Source organism: Tursiops truncatus, chromosome 4 (genome assembly GCF_011762595.2).
Source record: "Tursiops truncatus isolate mTurTru1 chromosome 4, mTurTru1.mat.Y, whole genome shotgun sequence".
In the NCBI taxonomy this organism is placed as follows: Eukaryota; Metazoa; Chordata; class Mammalia; order Artiodactyla; family Delphinidae; genus Tursiops; species Tursiops truncatus.
The window spans coordinates 74,017,556-74,039,468 of NC_047037.1; the positions used below are offsets into that span (position 1 = coordinate 74,017,556).

At 50.9% G+C, this 21,913-nt stretch overlaps 1 protein-coding gene across 5 annotated transcripts in view; it reads left to right on the forward strand.

The window, feature by feature from the left end:
* ITGB5 (integrin subunit beta 5) overlaps positions 1-21,913 on the forward strand; it is a 126,346-nt gene that overhangs the window by 75,368 nt on the left and 29,065 nt on the right. For 4 of the 5 annotated variants that reach the window (XM_033855724.1, XM_033855725.2, XM_033855727.2 and 1 more), the window contains 5 exons: positions 624-785; positions 2,243-2,338; positions 4,116-4,205; positions 11,271-11,405; positions 20,080-20,509. In XM_033855724.1, coding sequence (XP_033711615.1) covers positions 624-785; positions 2,243-2,338; positions 4,116-4,205; positions 11,271-11,405; positions 20,080-20,509 — 913 coding nt within the window. The remainder of the gene's footprint in view (positions 1-623; positions 786-2,242; positions 2,339-4,115; positions 4,206-11,270; positions 11,406-20,079; positions 20,510-21,913) is intronic. The other variant, XM_033855726.1, reaches the window with a different exon arrangement.

Here is a 21,913-nt window from a genome sequence, read left to right on the forward strand (position 1 = left end):
TCTTTCACTACTGGTATGAAGGCAACCCTATCCCAGTTTTTGTTGCCCTGTATCAGGGTCTAGCTGCTCCTACTAGTAATGACTGGGAGTGTTTTTGTGTAGTATCGGGGCCACGGTGTCTAAATATGAAAAAATAGAGTCCTTCCCTTGCAAGGTAGCTCGTATTGAGCCGTGCCTCTGTCTGAAGAGTGGATACATTGCATACAGTGAAGCAGTAAAGGGAGAAAAGAGCGAGTCTGATTGACCTTAACTACCAGACTAGTTCAGTTCGTGATTGGAGTGGTTTACTTCTACCAGAAAGATGGCCGGTTTTCTCAAATCCTCCAAAGACAGATCTGTCTGTCGGTCATTAGAACACTCTGTTGTGAGTGATTCGTGTCTACTTGGGGGACTGAAGTGATCACTTACCAGTCATCTTAGACAAGGGCAGCCAGCCGAGTGTGTTGAAGGGAGGTTGGGGGGCTACTAAAGGCTGCTCTGTGGAAGGAACTATAGGGGAGGCTAAAAGGGGAGGCGTCCAAGGGGAGTGGCTGTCAGGTACAGAGTCGAGCAGGGAGGGGCAGGCTCCCCCAGGGCAGTCTCGGGTGGCAGCCAGGAAGGCCTAACACCCATCTGTCCCTCAGGAGAAGATCGGCTGGCGAAAGGACGCGCTGCACCTGCTGGTGTTCACAACGGACGACGTGCCCCACATCGCGCTGGACGGAAAGCTGGGGGGCCTGGTGCAGCCTCACGACGGCCAGTGCCACCTGAATGAGGACAACGAGTACACTGCCTCCAACCAGATGGTGAGGACAGGGAACCCCAGCACCGCTCCCGCCGCCCCGCCTATGGTCCGAGACCTCGCCGGCCTTTGCCACCTTCCTCTGGACCTCTACTCACCGACTCTCCACCCCATTCTTGGGACTGGGTCTCTACTCCATCTTCTTCAACTGGGCTTCTAGAACTTCTCCTCGTCATTAACTTAGACCATTTCTCAGGGATTTCTGTAGCTTTGTGCTTTTGTGCCCCCACATGGGGAGTGTTTAGTCGAGGGAAGAGGTGACCTGGCGAGACAGGATGGATCTCAAAGGGGAGAGGTGATTTTGCACGAGGGAGAGGACTGTGTTCCAGCAGAGCCAAAAACTGGGATAGAAGTTATGGGGCAAGACCAGCAAAGACAAGACTTCCTGACTTCTAGAAATGGGTTTCCTGATGCCCTGAGTTCCATCCGTGTCAGGGGTGGGGCGGCAGGTGTCCTACACGGGAGGAGAAGCCCCAAGGACCTTCCATTCCCAGGAGCCTGTCACTGGGACCATGCGATTAAACAGAACTTAGGCAGAATTTCAAACATATGCTAGGCCAGTGAAGTGGACTCTACCTAACTATCAACCAGAGCCAACAATTAAGATTTTTCCACACTTGCTGTACAGTTGTTTCCTCCCCAAATCTACACCCTCTTCCTTCCCAAGCCCATTCTGGTGTTTGGCTAGAGAGAAATTCTTTCTCATTCTTCCTGGACTAGCCTGTTTTCTCCAGTTTTAAGAGGTGGTCAAGAGTAATGGAGTCTGGAAAAAGAACTCGTAACTGTACAACCTGATAACTGTAGAGCTCACCGATGAGGACCCCAGCGTCCATCATCAGCCCTTAAAAGTCCTTCCGGACGTTGCTGAGCTGCCTCGAGGTGTCCTCCCTCCCTTCTTGCTCTGCACCCCTCCCCCGCCATAGCCCAACTTTTAGTCCAAATGTCAGCAGCCTCTTCTGCCCGTTCTGAGCCATGAGAGGACTGAGCAGAGCCTGTAGGGGACATTGGCAGGCCCAATACTGGGCACAGGAAAAGGAAAAATAGGACAAGGAGATCAGGAAGATCAGTCTTAGGGAAGAGAGGGAAGATAACAGGTGTTGACGGTAGGTGGTCGGACGTGGTGGCTCTCCTTTTGGGGACTTCCCCCCTCTGCCCCATTCCTGCTGAAGGGATGGAAACACGGACCAAGTGTGGGAAACCTCCACTCACCACTTCTCTATTCTGGGTTGGAGGGGTAGGAGGAGTGAGTCTAGTTTCGTAGGTGCCAGAGGGTCCTTTCCTGGAGAATCTCCCCCACAGTTTCTCAGTAAGGAGCTGCTGATGGGGCGTGGTTATTAAGGCGCTGCCAGGGGAAGGTGCTTATCGTGGCAAGTGATGAGTTACTGAGCACACGTTGGAGCCACGTGCTCGTGTGTCAGCCTGGGAGAAGTGTTACAACCTTGCCTTTTGCCTTGGCCCTAGGACTATCCATCCCTTGCCTTGCTTGGAGAGAAATTGGCAGAAAACAACATCAACCTCATCTTTGCAGTGACGAAGAACCATTATATGCTCTACAAGGTACACCTGGAGGGAGTGAGGGAGGCTGATGGCCTGAATCTGGGGGCCCTGCTGACCCTGAGATGAATGGGAGATTGGAATGTGGGGTCAGGTGAAGTGTGGAGGCCGGGTGAGGGGTGTTAACAGCCCTGTTCTGTGTGGGCAGAGATCCAGAGGAGGGTGGAATATAGCCCTGATCTGATCTACTGGAAAGTAATAGTATTAAGGAAGCTCTTAAGCGTTCATAGAGCAGTACATACCAAGGAAGTTAAACATATGGTTTCTAATCTGGTAATGAGAAAAACTTTGGACATAGTTTTTCAGATGATGAAACGGAAGCATCCTGGGAATAGGGAAGGAAGATATAAACTGAAAATGTACAGAAAGAAAACTAGGCATCTAGGCAGGCTGCATCACCAGTCCCACAGTCTATAGAGCTTTTATGCCTTCCTGCAGAGTACGGGGGACCAGTGGGTTAGTTTGGGACAGGAATTTCTGAAGAAAACAATACGTGTCTTGAGTGAACAGAGCAGTATGTGTGTGAGCCTGCCCTGTCTAAGAGAGACTCTTCCCAGGTCATCCCATGGGCCACCATTATACGTTTCCCTCGTGAATGTGCTCTTTCCCACGATCACAGGCAAGTTGCCTTTCACTAGAACTCTCCTCCAGACGGCTCAGGGAGTGTTCGTGTGAGCCAAGTGTGAAGCCCAGCTCACCTCTGACATCTTTTGAATTGAGAGGTTATGAGAAATTAATCTCCACCTCTAGAACAGCCAACCCCTGTCCCCTCTCTTTACTGCTCTTAAGTATCCCCCAAAGAACCCTTGTCTGATGGTGTGTTTCTGTTGCTTCTGCCTGAGATAATCATTGATAAAATGCCACTTACACCTTCTTGAGTTCTTTATCTTCTTTTAGTCTGAATCAATTTTAGAAGATGAAAACAAGGGAAGGAGGTTGCTTAGTGAAGATAGCAGGGTAGAACATATCCATTCACAAATACCATTTTTAGAGGTCAGTTGCACAGACTGTACTGAGAATGCTACCGGATGCTCCAGGAGGGAAGAGACCCACCTCGGCTTAAGCCAGCCTTGCTCAGAACCAAGGACCTCTCGCTCGGGAGGCATATCCAGCCCAAGGCAGGCTGAGGGTGGCGGGTGTTTCTAGCAATTTGTCACTTTAGTAAGTGACATACTCAGGCCTTCGTACAAGTGAAAGAGGAAAGGCAGCCACTTCAAGGCTGCCTGCTTTGCCAAAGACTTCACCCGGAGATACCAGACCTCCTTGGGAAGGCACCATGCACGTTCATTTCCCTCCTAGGAAAAGAGAGGCTGTATTTGAGACCCTTAGAAAAGCTTCCCCTTTCACTTCTGCTGGCCAGGTCGAGGGCATCCTTGAACTGAACCTGGGGTTGCCCGTGTAGTCTGGCGGGGAGAGGGCGAGCACATCCATAATGTATTGACCTTAGAGGATGGAATTCCAGAGAGTTGTCCATTACATGCCAGAGAGGAGGGGTCTCCGAGAAGAAGCATGACATTATGCTTCAGGAACAGGTCTTGCCAGGCCCTTTCCACCCAGACCTTCAAGAATCGAGATTGCACAGCCGACTGCAACAAGTCCATTCCCTTGTGCCTTCTTCTTACCTCTGCTTGTGGCATCTTCTCTAGTTTACGGTGTGAGAGAGTGGCAGAATCAGTGCTGGGGGCCCTGACGGTTCTAGCTCAGTAGGGCAGCGTTTACTCTTTGACAGTGTGGAAGGGCAAAATGGGCTCATCTGTTTTCTTTCCCCCCCCCCCCCAAGAATTTTACAGCCCTGATACCTGGAACAACGGTGGAGATATTACACGGAAACTCCAAAAATATAATTCAACTGATTATCAATGCATACAACGTAAGTCACTGGTTTCTTCCCCCACCCTCTCCCCCTGAGGGAGCTGGTGTGGACTCAGGTGGACTCAGGCCTCTGTGTTCCCCGTGGCGAGAAGTGAGAAGCACACACACTGACTTCGCCTCCCAGTGGGCAGGACTGAAATCCCCCAGGCTTCTGGAGCTCCACATAGACCTGCAGACTAGGGTCTGATTGTAATCAGGTCCTCTCAGAGGAAACCTGAGTGGGCCTGTTAAATCCTGTGCTTTTGTAACCCGTCCTGTTAACTCGGCTCTGCTCTACTAAGTACAGCACTTAAGGATGTAGTTTAGCAGTCAGTGCCACGTCCCAAGCCAGTCACCCATGATTCCCAAACCTTTCTCCTTCCTACCCTCCTTCGTCTCAATTTCTAACACCCAGGAGGTATTTGGCTCAGACCTACCTTTTCTCGGGAAAACGACAAGCATGATTTCTTGTGCTGGGAAGTATGTGCCTTCAGCTGTCCCCTCCTTGCAAGGCCTCCAGTGCCCACCCAGCCCCTCATGAGGCCTGGTAATTCCCAAATTGGAATTCAGAGTGCATCTTCCTGTTAAAACAAAGTTCTACATAGAGGAAATGTAGCTTAAGGAATAATGTTAGTCCTGAACTTACGTAGAATAGACATGTGGGCTAACCTGGGAATGTGATTAACCACTCTGGAATCACATGTGTGTTAGAAAAACCATCTTACTTTCCCATGACTGATTTTCATATGTGTATTTGGAGCTCTGCCTTTCCAGTTGAATTTGTGACCCTACTGATGCAGCCTTATTTTGTTTTTGTTTTTTTTTTGCGGTACGCGGGCCTCTCACTGTTGTGGCCTCTCCCGTTGCGGAGCACAGGCTCCGGACGCGCAGGCTCAGCGGCCATGGCTCACGGGCCCAGCCGCTCCGCGGCATGTGGGATCTTCCTGGACCGGGGCACGAACCCGTGTCCCCTGCATCGGCAGGCGGGCTCTCAACCACTGCACCACCAGGGAAGCCCCAGCCTTATTTTGCGTTACTGCTCGGCTAGACCAGGAGCTGTAGGTAATGCCCTCGCCGTGGGGGACCCAGAGCTTGGGGGTTCCCAGCCCTCACCTGGTCTCCTGGAGCCTCAGTGTCCTGAAGGCGGTGAGTGGGCAGCAGTGAGGATTTGTGGCTGGTTTTCCGTCCTCTGCCGCACCTTCACTTTCTGTGCAGCTAAGGATCCTCTGCCTCTCACACAGGCTGTGATCCTGCCTCACTCCGGGAACTTCCTGTTGCGAGAAACTAGACTTCCTTCTCCTTTCCTAACTTATTCCCCACGTACTAACGTCCTCTTTTCTGATCTCTGACCTTTAATCCTCATCGTATCCAGTGGCCACCTTAGAACCCAGTGAGACCAGATTTCCAGGTTAACTACACTTGGCGGTTTTCAGATTCCCACAGCGAGTGGAAGCGTAACATGCTGAGAGTCTGAGAAGAGTGTGTGTCGGCGGCGGGCTGGGCCTACCCAATGTCACCCCCGTCCCGAGGGCCACTCTTCACCATGATGCCTTGGGCCTCAAGCTCTGGACAGGGAACAGAGGAGTCAGTGCGAGAGCCGGAGGCCTACCCTGGGCTGCTCTCTCTGTCCTGCTGGGGTCCCGGGGCTTGGAGACCCCTGGGTTAGCAGGGGGCCGCTGCTGGAACCGCTGTCAACAGTGCAGTGACCAGTGCTTGCTTCCTGCCAAGCCAGGGCGTTTGGGAAAGCAATGGCTGAGGGGCAATCACATCCTGGGCTTTGGCGTGGGCTGCGGATTTCTCCTGGGTTTCTGGGGAGGAGCCACCCCCCAGCATTTCCATCCTAGGTCAGCTCCTGAGTTCTGACGCCCTGGGTGGCTGACAGAGCTCTGGGGCTCCCCCGGCAGCGTTTCCTGCCAAAGGCCCAGGGCCCTGCTCCTCGAGACTTTAATATAGGAGGGCATCATGACACCCAGTTCTGTGGAACTGGCGGGGTGGTGTGCACCAGAAATGGAAAAGGCGCTCTGCTCAGTCAGCGTTCTGTGCGGCCAAGTGGGTTGCACGTCCACACCCGTGTGTGGGTCCCCTGAAGACCAGGGTGCACGAGACAGTGGTGGTGGTTCCCTGGGCGGGATCTCATAAGTGCTCAGTGCTGCTCTCCCTCTGAGGCACGTTGCATTGGCCCTGAGCAGGATTCATGGTAGATAAATTCGTTTTCTTAATGGAAATCCAGGGGCCTGGGTTGAGGTCAGGAGAGGAGCAGGGAGCCCTTTCTGCGGCTGAGGATTTGGGAACCAGAAGAGTAGAGAAGGGGGTCTATTCCAGGCAGGAGCTGCGTTTGAAACCTGGGATGAGCCCCCTGAGGACCTTTGGGAATCTAGTACCGTAGCTGGACTCTGAGTTAAACTGGTGTGTCTGGAAGAGAACACGTTAGGAAACAAGACATGTGACTCATGAGTGAACGTGTGAAATTCAACCTTTAAAATGTGCGTTTCTGGAATACTATCCACAACGATAGTGTGTGTACGTGCACTCTGGCCTGCAGATTCATTGGAAAATGAAAACAGATTTATTGAGAGATAATTAACCAACAATACAGTGTACAGACTTAAAGTGTATATTTTGATAAGTTTTGACACTTGTACACACCTGTGAAACCATCACTACCTCAAGACAATGAATGTGTACGTCACCCTAAAAAGTCGGGACCCTTGGTAACTCCCTACTTCTGCCCTTTCCTTCAGTGGAAATTTAAAGAAATAGATTAAATATAGAAACAGCAAGGTATTCAGAGCACAGTCTGGTTGGTGGAGGCCGCGTTGCGGGTGTGTTGGTGCTTGACGTTGATTAGCACCCCGTCCGCCGGCTGCCGTCCTTTCTGGCAAAACGGGAAGGCCCGGGCTGGGCCTCAGCTGCCCATACTTCTGGATTTGAACCCGCACGGGTGGTATGTGTGTGTGTATATGTGTATGTGCGCACGTGCACTTTGGCCTGCACGGGCCTGAGTGTGTGTGTGTACGTGTGCACGTGCACTTTGGCCTGCACAGGCCAGTGTGTTTGTGTGTGTGTGTACATACGTGTGCACGTGCACTTTGGCCTGCACAGGCCAGTGTGTTTGTGTGTGTGTGTACATACGTGTGCATGTGCACTTTGGCCTGCACAGCCTGTGTGTGTGTGTGCGCGCGTGTGCATACACACGTGCGCTTTGGCCCGTGCAGGGGCTCTGGTTGTCCTTTCACCTGTTCCTCTCCCCGGCCACAGTCCAAGCACAGCTCTCATGGGACCATTTGTGTTTCTCTGCATCACCTTGCCACCTCTGTGCTTTGGGGTTGACTTCTACCTCGCTTATAGTTGGTACACCGTCCGTGGGGACATCCTGAGAGGATTGCAGCAGAGCACAGGTAACAGTGGAAATGGCCATGGTGTGACTCTAGGCTGGGGAGGGAGCACAACGGGAAGGGCACATTTAATGTAACGTCTCGTAGAATCGAGTCTGTTGTTCTTGGCTTTCACTGTGTGAAACGTTCACCTCTGGGCTTCGATTTCTACGTTTTTTCTTGCTGTGCCAACTTCTTTATTGTGAGAGATCACCAGCGTGGAGCTTTGCTGTACAGTGGGTGCTGGTGAGAGGTTCCCTTCTAGAGCTCAGAGGTAGGGCCCTGGGTGCGTGCAAACACACACACACACACACACACACACATACACACACACACACACACACCACCAGCATTATGTCACCTTGACAAAGGGGGGTGGCACTCAGAGAGAAATCATGGCGGCGGGGGGGGTCCCTTTTCAGAGTGGGAAAGAAAAGAATGAGCTGGAAACCACTAGAGCTGCATGTGGAGGGTGACATCAGAGTCCTCTCCGAGCACATGTTTCTCTTTTTGTTGTTGCCATGAAGTCTGCTCCCACCCACTCCACAGCTGGCCTGACTTAACGCAGTTGCAGATGGGACCTAGCCTGAGTATTTCATAGCCTTTAAACTTCTTGACATTGTCTTCTTGTCCTAGGGTGAGGAGTAAGGAATCATGTTCAGAGGCAAATTTGGTAGGAATTAATTGAATTTCAGATAATTATCTTATGACACAAAAGTTTTCATGCATCAGAAGTGCACTGGCTGTGGCTTTGATCCTCTGCTATATATCCTGTACTCCATCCATTTCATTCATTTGTTCAACAAATAAATACTGCCTGACGTGTGGCAGGCATCATGCCACACGGTGGGAATAAAACAGTGAACAGAACACAGTCCTGCCCTCCAGGAGCTCATAATCTTTGAGGGGAGACTGACTCAACCAGGATACAACCTGACCATCTGCACTGTCCAAGATCAGAGCCAGTTTTCGAGTAAAGAAGGGCCCGGTCTGGTGACTACAGAGAGCACTGCAGGGAGACCCAGAAGGCCCGGTTCTGGTCCTGCCTGCCTGCCCCTGGCAGCTCAGTGGCCCTGGATAAGGCCCTTTCTTTGGCCTCTGTTCCCACTTCCATAAAATGGGAGGTTTGAACTGAATAATCTCCACAGTTCCTACCCGAGACAACATGGGGATCAGGAATAATACAAACTTCAGATCTGAACACAAAACTTGGGGGTCTCACGGCCAGAGGAGAATATAGGATTCTGTTTGCATCTGTTATAGTTACTGGTTCATTGAATAGGAGTCCCGGTCCCCAGTGCGCTCTCTCCCTCCTCCTAGTTCCCCATTAATGCTTCCGGGTAGTGGCTTCAGCACGTCTTGATGGGAATGGCTGATGCTTTCTCCCAAAGTCTTGTTGTGAGCCACGGGGCCCTCATATTTCATCAGACTGATCCCAAGTAATTTTTAAATAGCTCCGATCTACCTAGCCCTTTAATGATAAACTGTTTTGCCTCATCCCCACATTTATTTGCATTTAATATATATAATTTTTAATTTACCTTGTCTTTCAAAAATTAAGTTTCTTCCAATAGGCCTGAGCTGTCTACCATAGCTGCTGTCAAAACATCCATCCATCCATCCGTCCATCCATCCATTCAGCAAAAGCTTGTGTTCAGTCTTAGAGAGAAATATGATATGGTCCTTGAAATTCACAGCTCAGTGGGGAGAACAGATTTGTGAACAGCAGGAGAGCTGTGTGTGCTGAGTGGCGCTCTCAAGCCCTCTGCCAGTGGAGGCTGGCACTAACAAGAGGAAGTGGATTTAAGAGAGAGTATTTTTAGAGTTGTAGAAGCACTTAGACAATTTGTTGCAAAGGGAGAGACTATTTCTTGCAGAGAGTGTTTTCAACAAGCTGTTAATGTGTTGGGGAAACTGCATATTTACCTAATTCAAGTTTGACACTACATGCTCAGCAGAAAAGAGAAAAAGAAAGAAAAGAAACCCCATGAGAGCAGGAAGCACTTCTGCCTGCCATTCCGTCCAACGCCCTGTTCCCTGGAGTGCGCCTGAGAAGGAGGTGGGAGTCTGAAAGGCTGTCAGTTAGTTGATCTGGAAGGGGTGTGCATGTGTCTCTCGGAGTATGTGCACCCTGCTATTCTGAGTGTATTTAGTGTATAAAAAATTCTTTTTGTAAGATGTGCCCTAACTACAAGCCAGTTATTTCATTTGGCCTCCGTCTCTAAAGTACATCCTCCTTAGAGATTCTCAGTGTCAATTTTTTAAACTTGGAGACCTACAGAAGGTTGTACAGACTTTTTACAAACTAAATACACCCGAGTAGGGCTTCCCTGGTGGCTCAGTGGTTGAGAGTCCGCCTGCCGATGCAGGGGACACGGGTTCGTGCCCCGGTCCGGGAAGATCCCACATGCCGCAGACCGGCTGGGCCTGTGAGCCATGGCCGCTGAGCCTGCGCGTCCGGAGCCTGTGCTCCACAACGGGAGAGGCCACAGCAGTGAGAGGCCCGCCTACCGCAAAAATAAATAAATAAAATAAATACACCCGAGTATAGAACCACCCAGGCCAAAAAGCAGAATATTACGAGCATCCAGAACCCCTGTGTCCTTTTCTGTTACTGTCCCCTGGGGGTAACCTTTAGTTGTGCCCGTCTTTGAGTTTCATATAAATAGAATCATAGACTATGTATGCTTTCGGCGTCTGGCTTCTTCTGGGCTGTGTGATATGAGATTCATCAGTGTCATGACATGTAGTCATTTCATTCATTCTTGTACTGTGTGATATTCTACATGAACACACCATAATTTGAAAAAAAAAAAAAGTCTGTTCTGTTGATAGGCATTTGGGTAGTTCCAGTTTCTAGCTGTTACAGACAGCATTGCTGTGAACATTCGTACGTGTTTTCTGGTCAGTACACATCTCTGTTGGATATAATCCTAGTGTAAATTGCTTGTCTAAGGTTGACCTAAGCATTAGTAGGTACTGCCTAATGTTTTTCTCAAGGCTTGTACCAGTTCACGCTCCCACCAGCAGGGTATGAGGCACCCAGTTGCTCCAACTCATTTCCAACACTTGATATTTTTAGTCTTTTATTTTTTCTAATCTGTCGGGTAATTCTGGCTTGATTTTTGCTTCATCCGTTGTCTTGAGAACATAATCCACGTATAAGGTCTTATTCTCTCAGAATGTAGTTCAGAGCTCATGAATTTGGACCTCATCTGAGGTGCCTGCTGAGCTGATGGGGAAGGAAGATAGGGAGCTGACGGAGGGCCGGGGGAGGAGAGAGAAGAGCAGCTGAGCAAAGGAACATCATCCCAGGCACGTGCAAAGGCCCAGTGTCTGGGGCGCGCACGGCAAGATTTGAGGCACTGTCTGAAGCTGAGGGTGGGGATGGGGTGATTCTGCAGAGACGAGCAGGAACAGAGCATGACCCCTGGAAGCAGATGAGATTATCATATGGCAGGTGGGCCATTAGCAACTTCTCTGAGCTCACAGAGGGGAGACCTCAGGCCAGGGCTAGTAAGATAGTGTGTGGGTGTGGAGAGGATGAAAGGGATGAGGGAGGGGCAGCGAACCTAGCCCACTGGCTCTGGCCTTGGCTTGAGATCCCGGAGTTAAAGGAAGCCATGTGGGCATCAGAGAACCAGTGTGGAGAGCATCTTGGCTGCAGCCTTTACTAATTGGTTCTGGCCTCATCTTCTCTCTCTGTTCAGAGCATCCGGTCTAAAGTGGAGCTGTCTGTCTGGGATCAGCCGGAGGATATCAATCTCTTTTTCACTGCTACCTGCCAGGACGGTGTATCTTACCCTGGTCAGAGGAAGTGTGAAGGCCTGAAGATCGGGGACACAGTAAGTTCTCACCTTCCGTTTGTTTATCCTTGTTAATGTTGGTCATCATTCTTTGGCTTCTGATAACTTTGGTGACTTATTAGAGGCCTTTAGGAGTTTGTATTCTGTCTTCCAGCTCTGCATACTGGAGGACTTTCTTAAGCCTGCCCTGTGCTGTGCCTTCAAGATGCAGGTGGACTTAGTAAAAAGCTCCAGGCAGCACACAGCCTTCAGTGCGTTGTCACTTAAGGCTTCCTCAAGTTGACATTGTGCCTTTGGTGTCTTAAACCATCATTATCTTTGTTTGACAGGGATGAAATCAGTGGGAGAGTGTAGGTGGAAAGCTAAAAGACCCTGCCTTCGTTTCTAGTCTTCTACAGCTTGCTCTGTGCCTTGGGTAATCCGACTTTCACTTTTCCTCTATGTAAAGTATGAAGAAAGCCATCCACCTCTTCTGATTTGATGAGATGGAATGGATAACTCTGTTGCAATGGAGGGCATGGGTGCCTTGTCTGGGTTGAAGTGGATATAACTAAATGGTGGAGAAGCAACCTTGTGTAGAAAGATGTGTATCTGTGTACCAAGCCAAGGACGTGAGGGAAGGAGGAAGATACATGGATGATGAGAACAAAGATGAAATACTGGCTCAGAGGCAGGCAGAGTGGTGATGGAGAGCCATCCTCACTTCTAGAGAGTCCTGCTGCCAGAAGCAGACTGTGAGATCCATTCCTTGCTTTATTGACACATTTTTCATTGCTCAGAAAATAGAAAGGCAGATAGAGGACTGAGGGAGAGTTCTCTTCTGTAACTAAAGAATCTGGTTGGAACCAGAAAAATTATAGGGACCTTAAAAATACATGACTGTATCTCCTGGGCTTTCATAAGCACTAATGATGGCCAAGGTGGAGATAAGCAGACATACCCTGGATTCCAGGGAAACGGCTCCAAAAGACAGAGGTGTGGCCGCATGACTGCTTACACTGCAGCGTGGTCTTCTGGAGCTGCCTCACGTTCTGTAATTGATTCTCTCCCTCCTTCCCCTTCCCAACTGCCCTTCGCCCATGTTACAACCCACAGGCGTACATCTCACCCATTCTAAATCTTAACAGTGGTACCTCACCCCAGCAAAGGGACCATTCAGAATGCAGTATCAAGGTTGAGAAAGTGAAGGACTCTAATGACTAGGTAACAGATCTTTTTCTAACGCAGGTTTTTTTCCAAGTTTCTTTTTGCTTTAAAAAAAAAAAAAATTGAAAGATTGGCCTGATCAAGTTTTCAAACGATGAATCATTAAAAATTTAAAATGATTATTTATGGCGTTTTGCTAAGAAGGTACTCATAGAATAAGGTAACGTTGCTGTAACAAAACTCCTATTCCCATTTTCCTATTGACCTGAATAAATTTTGGAGAGAGTGCTTTAATCTATACAAATAAAAAATAAGAGTAGAATTGATGCCATTCCCTGTCTTATTTAGCAATGAGTAATATTTTCAACGTACATGAACTGCTTGGGTGGGGAAGCCCCATCTCATTAAAGTGGCACATCCAATAAAATTTCATTTTTAATACTTGTCAAATTTTGTGATATATTTATGTTGTTTTGATCAATTGCAATGATTAATCAATCCAGATGATGTTTTTAAAAAACACAAAAGCCTTATAGTCAGCGGTTTAAAGAGACAGCTGTGAAAAATGGAAGGAGGCAGAACTAACCAGAAAAACTCCACGTAAGTGGACTCTGTGGATCTGGGGATGGGATGTTTGGTGCAGTGTGTCAGGAAAGCTAAAGAATGATATGTGAGAAACACCCAAGCAAGGAACCTTTTACTTGGACAAATAGGTTCAGCGGAACAGAGGCGAGGAGGAGGATGTACGGCACACACACCAGGCGCCTGGGTTTCAGGAAGTCTCTTGACAATTTCTAATGACATCCTTATGCAAAGACAGGTAACGTGGGTCGGTGATAGCACAGCTAGGCAGATGCGTAGCTGAGTAAACCTGCTTTCTAAGAGTGTTGATATCGTCATCTGGAGGAAGACTTGACGGAGGTTCCAGCTGTCTCCTGTCTACTCCCGGCTTGAGATTAACTCGAGGGAGAACTACTTATCAAAGTTTGGGAGGTCACAGAGCTGGAGAAAACGGGGTAGCTTATAAAGCAGGAAAACCAAGATTTAAGAACATTTTAAAAGATTGAGCTGGGTTGAAATCATCAGGATTCATATCTTACATTAAGTTCAGAATATTAATAGGATAGAGGGAACTTGGTTTGATAGTAGCTTTTAAGAAAAGGATCTGGTAGATTCTAATTCCCAAAGGCTCAGTGTGAATAAGCAGCGTTGCTTTGAAAAAAAATGCCAACTGAGGCTGCATTAATGGAACCCCAGAGAAAATGGTTTCACTCTTTTTTGTGTGGGTCAGACTGCGTCTGGAGTTCTTTGTTCAGTTTTGTTTTTTTTTTTCAGAGGGCAAGTGTAAAGGAACTATCATGATGGAGGTATATAGACACCAGGAAGATCAAAGGAACCGGTGTTTGTTGCTAATAATAGCATAAAGTTGGAATTCTTTTTGAATGCAAGAAACTGAAGCCAGTTTATGCTGCCATAAGAAAAAGGGGGAAATTATTATAAGAATATTGGGTCCCTAATGGACCCAAGGGGGCAATGCAGTTAGTATTGGAAAGGACTGGAAAGTAACTGGACAAAGGGTTAGCTCCATGTTCCTCACTGGGTCCCTTGTAAGGAAGATAGTTATTCATGTTGACAGATGAGAAAAACTGAGGCACGAAGAATTCAATTAAGTGCCCAAGTAAGTAGCCAGTAAGTAGCAGCCAGTAAGTGGCAAAATTCAAGTTCAAGGCCAGGGCTTTCTGGCTCTGATACCAGCACCCATGCCCCCTCCCCCTGGCCTCTTGCTGCCGATGCCTATGGTCCTGTTCCATCATCCCCGTTCAGACGGCTTGCCTCAGAGCAGAGCACCGTAGCAAGGGCCGGGGCCTCCAGCAGGGAACACCTCACCGCATTCTGTGTACACCCTCTGGGGCTCAGTGCTGCTGGGCGTCCCGAGATGTGGGATCACCCACAGACGGCAGTGGACTCACAGCTCTCTCCAGACCAAGTCCTCTCCCTGGTCATTGCCTTCTGACTGTGGAGGGAATGACAGAGTTACCATTTCGTGGGAATTTATTATACTCTCTATGCTCTGCTAGGGCTCGGCTGCTGGCTTCCTCTGCTGCTTGCAGCCTCTGTCAGGGAGACATTACTTCCCCATTTTATGTGAGAAAGACTGAGGCTCCAAGGTGGGGGGCCCTGGCTGCTGGTGAGCACAAGCGCCAGGAGTCAGAGCTGCAACCACTGATGCCACAGTGTATGTTTTTTTCCTTATACCTCGTGCATTTTGAAAGTAAAAGTTTCAGAGGAGCTAAAGGTGGGATCATCACCACTTTTGTGCGGACACTCTAGTGTACAGATTTTGTTTTTTGCTAGGATAGGATACTTCGGAAAAATAGGAACATTGTCCAGAAGACAGGAAAGGATTTTAAGTGGCATTTTTCACAAAAGTGGAAAATCTCAGACGTATTTGGATGACTTCTAGAGCATTTGAAACGGAAGGGAGAAGGGTGCTTCTCCCAAGCCCTCCACAGCAGTTCCACATGGGCGGGCCGGGGAGAGCCTCCCTTGGGGTCCCCGGGGCCGTGGTCCTGTTGAGACAGCGGCCCAAAGGCAGGCCTGCCATGCTGGCTCCTTGTTTCCTCTCTCTGCCCAAGAGGCCACAGTCACATGGCCTCCGGCTTTGCCGCCAGGGCTGTGTGGGTGGAAACAAGCTGACACAGAGCAGTGGCCACTTGCCTGTCATAGCCGGACCCAGTGCTTCTTGCAGGCCACCGGAGGTGAGCTCTTTGAGGCCCTGGAGGCAGTGGGGGGCAGAATCCAGGGCGAAATGGAAACGTGGGGTCCTTGTTAAAAAATAAAGAATTTCAGGATGACAACAGCAGAGCATTTAACTAAGCACGGGCCCTTCTGAGCATGGGGCGCTGTGTGACTGCACGGGCACGTGCCCACGGAGCTGGCCTGGAGGGAGAACTGGGGGGCTTCCCCTCAACCCCCGTATTGCTGAAGGAGAGATGTACTTCCGTCCCTCATCTCAGGCTGAACTTTCTCCAAAGAGCTGACAGTTGGACTTAGGTTTGCTCCTGAGCATGTGGGCACTTCCCCCTTGACATTTGTCGCGGGGACAAATCTGGTGCAGGAAATGTAGGTGCAGGAGTCAACCCCATAGGGTTGGGGGCAGTGATGAAAGCTGGGCCTGGTGCTGCGGGAGCCCCAAGGAAGAAGGGCCCCGCATCACAGAGGGGGTGCTGTTTGAGCTGAGGCTCCGAGTTTTCCAGACATAGAAAAAGAGTGGGGAGGCCCCATTAGCGGTGAGTCCGAGAAGGTGTGAACGAGCATTGACTGCCCTGTTGCAGGTGCGAAGCAGCTGAGGCGGGGAGTGGGTTGGGAACTGAGAAGAGAGGAGCTGGGGCTGCAGAGGCGGGATTGGGCCAACTGGTAGGACATACGTGCCAAGCTAAGGTGTCTGGCAGTATTTGGCAGGCATGATTTCCGTTCTTTAGTGCCATGAGCTGGGAGGGCTCTGGGTAAGTCAGAAATGGCGAGGAGGGTAGGCAGGAGTAAAGAGCACAGCAGAAGGGCCCGGGGGCTCACTGGAGGAGAGGGGTTAGGGAAAGCAGACAGGGTGTAACTGCCATCCAGTGCATCTCGGGGTCTGGCCTGTGGATAAGGACATGGCCCATGGGGGAGGGGGAGCCTTGGGACAGCTGGGTTCAAGGGGCATCTGGGCAGGTCTCGCCTCCATGTAACCAGAGCTTCCTGCAGAGGTGGAGGAGGTGGGGGGGCACCGTCTCCATGGTCACTTCCAATCAGAGGCCATGGTTCTGTGACTGTCCTGTGACCTCTGGGTTAAGAGATCTATCTGTCCAGGCAAGAAGCAAGAAGAGGTGGTAGGGGGTGAGGGACAAAGGTTGTCCTCAGAGAAATATTCCTTACATGAAATCTTGCAGTCCCAAATCCAGTGATTTCTGTTTTTTTCCCCTAATTTTCCTCCCAGCATCAACCAGGGCTGACTGAGTGGGCCTGGCCACTGGGAGTCAGTTTTCTCATGAACTGGCTTTGACAAATCAGTATGCAAGTGGCTGGCTGTGCGGCTGGCACTAACGCCCGGTACAAAGGACCCAGTGAGCCCCGTTGGGGGCTTCCCACAGCGTCCCGCTCTCCGGCCCCTCCCCTGGGGCTCTCCACCCCTTGCCCATGCCCAACGCTTTGTCTCGGCGAGCTCCTAGTGGACTTGGCATTTGCAGAGCGTGGGTTTGGGTGGGGGCTGGGTAGCCCCTTTGAAAGGGTGGTCAGGCCGGCAGCCCTGTGCAGGAACCAGGAGCATCCCAATGAGGTTCAAATAATAAGACTGGGCGGGAGGGAGGACTGCTGTGTCCGCGACCTTCCTCTGGAATCTCGGAGTGGGAAAACGGAAAGTCTCCTGGAACTGGGGAGCCTTCCCTTTCAAGAGTCCACAGTAATCAGGGAAGAGAAGCCTCATTCCAGCTGCCTGACAGACTCTCTGGATTCTTTCCTGAGCCCTCAGGGAAATGGACTCTGAAGGGAGGAGTAGCAGAACAGATTGACTTGCTGTTGCCGAAGTGCTTTTTATAGCATTCCTGTGCCCAGCAGGGCCTGAGACGTAGTGGCTGAAATGGACCTGTTCTCTGGTTATCAGGTGGCCGACTGCACGCTAGGCTGCATGGGGCCCGACAGCTTGGACCTCGGTTAGACCAGAGCTTTGGCTGAAGAAGGCCACGGGGACCTGCTTAGAAGCCAGGCCTTAGACTGGGCAGACAGTGTGTGAATCGTTCTGAATCCTGGGTGATCAGCTGCCGGCACTGATTCAGGGGCATCCCCAACCTTTCCACTCCCTCTGCAGCAAACACAGACATCTGCGAGGCCCAGGAGGTTTAATTCTCTCTCTTGTTACTTGATCCCTTGGTGCAGGCCAGTTTTCCTGGGGGAAGGTTATGCTCACAGATGGACACTCCCCACAGTCTTGCAATAATTAAATGCCTTTGGTTCTTGGTCCAGGCTGTTTCTTTGTAATTTTTTCCACTTCTGACCCACAGCGGCCTTTGTGGGGGGCCGGGCTTTCCATTTAACAAGTCCAGCAAAGTTATTCCCCTGGGAGGTAGTAGGCGTCTCTCCGAGCCTCAGCGGGAAGGATGTTCATCTCTCTCCACATTCTTGATGCCCCGTGGCACCTCGGTCAGGTGCAGCCTCCCTGTCCTTCCATCTGCGGGCTCAGGTTATCCCCAGCCCAAGGCAGGAAGGTTGAAAGTTGACCAGGAGCTTCTGGTCACTACTGGGTGGGTTCCCATCTAGTGGTCCCTCTGTGAGCCGGGCCTCTCTCTCTCTACCCAGGTCTGGACACTGGACATCTGCCTCATTCCCTACTTCTGGGAGGTGACATGCCAAGGAGAGCACAGGCCCAGCCCCACCCCTCCCCAGCTGTGTGACCAGCACTAAGCTCCCGGAGCCCACCAGCCCCGTTTTCCTTCTGGTAAATGAGGATGCCTCCTCCTAGGGCATGTAAATGAGACGCGCGTGGAAATGCCCAGCACGGGGCCTGGTGCACGTAGTACTCGGCACCTGGTAACCGCTAGGCAGATTGCGGTGCCCTGGGTGGGTCCGCATCTTTCTTCCTTACCTCGAGAGCCCACCTGTACCTGAGGGCGTGGGAACCGGGTTGTGAACGTGCTTTTGCCAGTCTCTCCCTTTGCCGCCTCCCACCCCCGACGTGGAGGTGGGGTGTGGGCCCGTCCCACTGTCTGCAGCTGGCTTGCTTCGCCCGGCGTCCTCTGACCCTGGCTCCTGGTCATCGTCCTCAGCGCACCTGTCTGATGGTGTCTGCTGTGATACTGCTTCACTAATGCCGACTCCTGGTGTCTTGTTGCCAAGCAGACTCTCTCCAGGACCTAGGAAGCGGGGTCTCCTGCTCAGCCTCACGCGCTCCGGCTCCCACCCTGCGGGGGGGTGTCCCTAGATGTCACAGAGGGGAGGCCTTTTAGAATTAGTAAAGATCCCAAAGTGACAAGGATCTGTAGAACGTTTATTTTTATTTCATTTTCTTGCGGTACGCGGGCCTCTCACTGTTGTGGCCTCTCCCGTTGCGGAGCACAGGCTCCGGACGCGCAGGCTCAGCGGCCATGGCTCATGGGCCCAGCCGCTCCGCGGCATGTGGGATCTTCCCGGACCGGGGCACGAACCCGTGTCCCCTGCATCAGCAGGCGGACTCTCAACCACTGCGCCACCAGGGAAGCCCTCTGTAGAACGTTTAGAAAAAGATATTTTGAGTGTTCTCCAGAAATATACTTTATTACCTAAAGAGTACCCAGTAAAGCAGGTTATTGATGGCTTTTTAAAAACCAGTTCTATTCCAACCCAAATAATAGAGCTAACAATACCAGTAGCTAAAAGTGGTTCCTAACTTGTTCTGAGTTTCAGAATATTCTGAGGAGCCTTTTGAAAAAGAAAGACGTCTGGGCCAGAGGCGGTGGGTCAGTTTCTGGAGTGAGACCAGGCCTCTGTCGGTTCAGGGGAGAAGGACTTCAGGATGGTGTTTGGTCAGGGCGTGCCAGCTACCTGTCGGCAGATTTCCACAGCGCCCTGCTTGGAGGGCCCTGCTGGATGATTCTCACCACATGGTGGCGGGGAGGGGAAGGTGGAATCACGCTGTACTCCCTGGGAGAATCACAGCGAGCAGTGTCCTTGCTTTCCTCACATCCCAGCCATGTGGGCTGCTAACAGGCATCTTTCCTCCATTGCCATCTGCCAGCGAGGTCCACCTTGCTGCCTGTTTCCATGGCAACCCATAAGCAGCTCGGGAGTTAGCAACACTCCTGTACATGCTTTGTTCAATAAGAAAAAGTCTGTCCGTGTGTGTGGCAATGATGCTTCTTTACAACCTCTGGACCGTGGACTGATTGTGAAAGACACAGCTGTGAGGATCACGCAGAGAGAAACTGGGGCAGAGGGAGGCTCAGGTGTGTCTGTGTGGAGATAGATATGCTGGAAGGGACACAAGAGTCATCTCTCCCTTCTCCAGCAGGGGAGGAAACACCTCTGCAGAAGGGCAGGCAGTTGCCAGGGCATCTCGACCACAGCGCCCCATGAGTTCAGGGAGCCACGTCTAACCTGGCATAGAGGGAGGTGCCTGGTATATTGTTGAATATTTTGTTGACTTTCAAAATGGAGACGGGAAGAGCATAGGATAGAAGTGAAAAGGGGAGAAAGAGAACCTTGTAACCTTGAGTGAATCTTTCTACCTTCCTGTGGAAGCCCTTTTCCTCTGGGAGGTAAAAAAGATGATGAACGTTAAAGAATCAAGCATGATGCCTGTCAAATGTTGGCACGCCTGAATACGCCCTTCCTGGGTAAAGTGAAGGGGCTTGCTGTCTCCGGGGCCTCTTCCTCCTCGGGCCGTTGGAGTGGCCCTCCGTGAGTGTGGGGAGGGGCTGGATTTGGCCCCAGTTCTTCACTGAGGACCTTGGAGGAACTGTGCTCAGGCCAGGCCCCTGGCTGATCAGGAGGCTGGTGCAGACAGCGGGAGGCCCAGATGCACCATGGCCACCACGTCCCCTCTCTTTCTCCTGCGCAGGCATCCTTTGAGGTGTCAGTGGAGGCCCGGAGCTGCCCGGGCAAACACGCGCAGCCCATGTTCACTCTGCGGCCCGTGGGATTCCGGGACAGCCTGGAGGTGGGGGTCACCTACGACTGCAGGTGCAGCTGCAGCACAGGACTGGAGCCGGACAGCGCCAGATGCAGCGGCAACGGGACTTACGTCTGCGGCCTGTGTGAGTGCAACCCCAGCTACCTGGGCACCAGGTGCGAGTGCCAGGAAGGGGAGAGCCAGAGCGGGTACCAGAACTTGTGCCGAGAAGCGGAGGGCAAGCCCCTGTGCAGCGGACGCGGGCAGTGCAGCTGCAACCAGTGCGCCTGCTTCGAGAGCGAGTTTGGGAAGATCTACGGGCCCTTCTGCGAGTGCGACAACTTCTCCTGTGCCAGGAACAAAGGAGTCCTCTGCTCAGGTAGGCACCCCGCAAGCACTTTTGCTCTGAGCCAGGCACAGGCCTGGGTGCCGTTTGGACATCCCCAAAGCATGCTTTATACTTACTGCCACAGTCCTCCTGGGAGAAGATGAGGGCAAACCTTGGGGGTGGGACCAGTGTGTCGAATGCAAAAGCAGGAGGTGGCACTGCTACGTGATGTGGACTCTCAGAGTTGGAGGGGTCGGCTGTGGGTCATCCAGGACTTAACCACACAGCATTCCTGACACAGGTGATCAGCCTCTTCTTGATTGCCCCTGGGGACGGGGAGCTCCCTGGGGCCAGAAGAGGTTATTCCCTTGTTAGACATCCCATTCATCTCCTATGGCTGCTCTAATAAATTACCACAGACTTAGTGGCTTAAAACGACACAAATGTATTCTATTCTAGTTCCGGATGTCAGAAGTCTGAAATGGTTTGGCTAAAATCCAGGTGTTATTTGGCTAAAATCCAGGTGTCAGCAGGGCTACATTCCTTCTAGAAGCTCTAAGGGAGAATCTGTTCCCTGGCCCTTTCCAGCTTCTAGAAGCCATTTGCATCCCTTGGCTTGTAGCACCGTCCTCTGTGTTCGAAGCCAGCCATGTAGCATCCTGAGATATGTCTCTGACTCTGACCTCTGCTTTGCTCTGATGCTCCTGCCTCTTCCTTATAAGGAGCCCTGCGATTTGCGTTGGACCCACGGGATAATCCAACGAGTCTCCCCATCTTAGGATCCTTGACTTAATCACATCTGCAGGGTCCCTCTTACCGTGTAAAGTAACGCTGGTACAAATTCCAGGGATTAGGCCGTGCACATCTTTGAGGGCCATCGTTCTGCCTCGCACAGACATGATTTGAAAGTTTCCTTTTATATCAAACAGAAGATTGTTTCTCAGTCACTTCTGCTCAGCGGTTCACATTTTAGGCTCCCTCTTCCGCATGACAAACTGTCAAACGTCTGAGAACTTCTTTATGTTTCTCTATTCTCTTTTCTTATCCAGGCTAGACACCAGGTCTCTTCCTTCTCTGAGGCTCTATCATTTTGTTAAGTGTGCCTCTCAGAATCAGGCGTGTTATTTGTTATCTGGGTAACGAGGGCTCAGCCCCGAGTTCAGCGAAACATTTGCTTCCTGTGACCTGAACGTTCCACTTCCATTAACACATCCTAACAACACTCACTTTTTCTTTTCTGTTAAACAATCACATTGTACCATTGAACTTGGTTTTAACTTCTATACCAAAAGTTGAAGATTTTTAATATTTTGAATGAACTATAGCCAAGCCAGGTTTCTGTTGTGTCACGTTGGGGCGCTTAAGTTTTTGAATCTAAGCATAGGACTTTACATGGGTTCCAGTTAAATTACAGTTTGGCAGCTCCCGTTCTGGGAGTTGCGCTCTGACGAGATA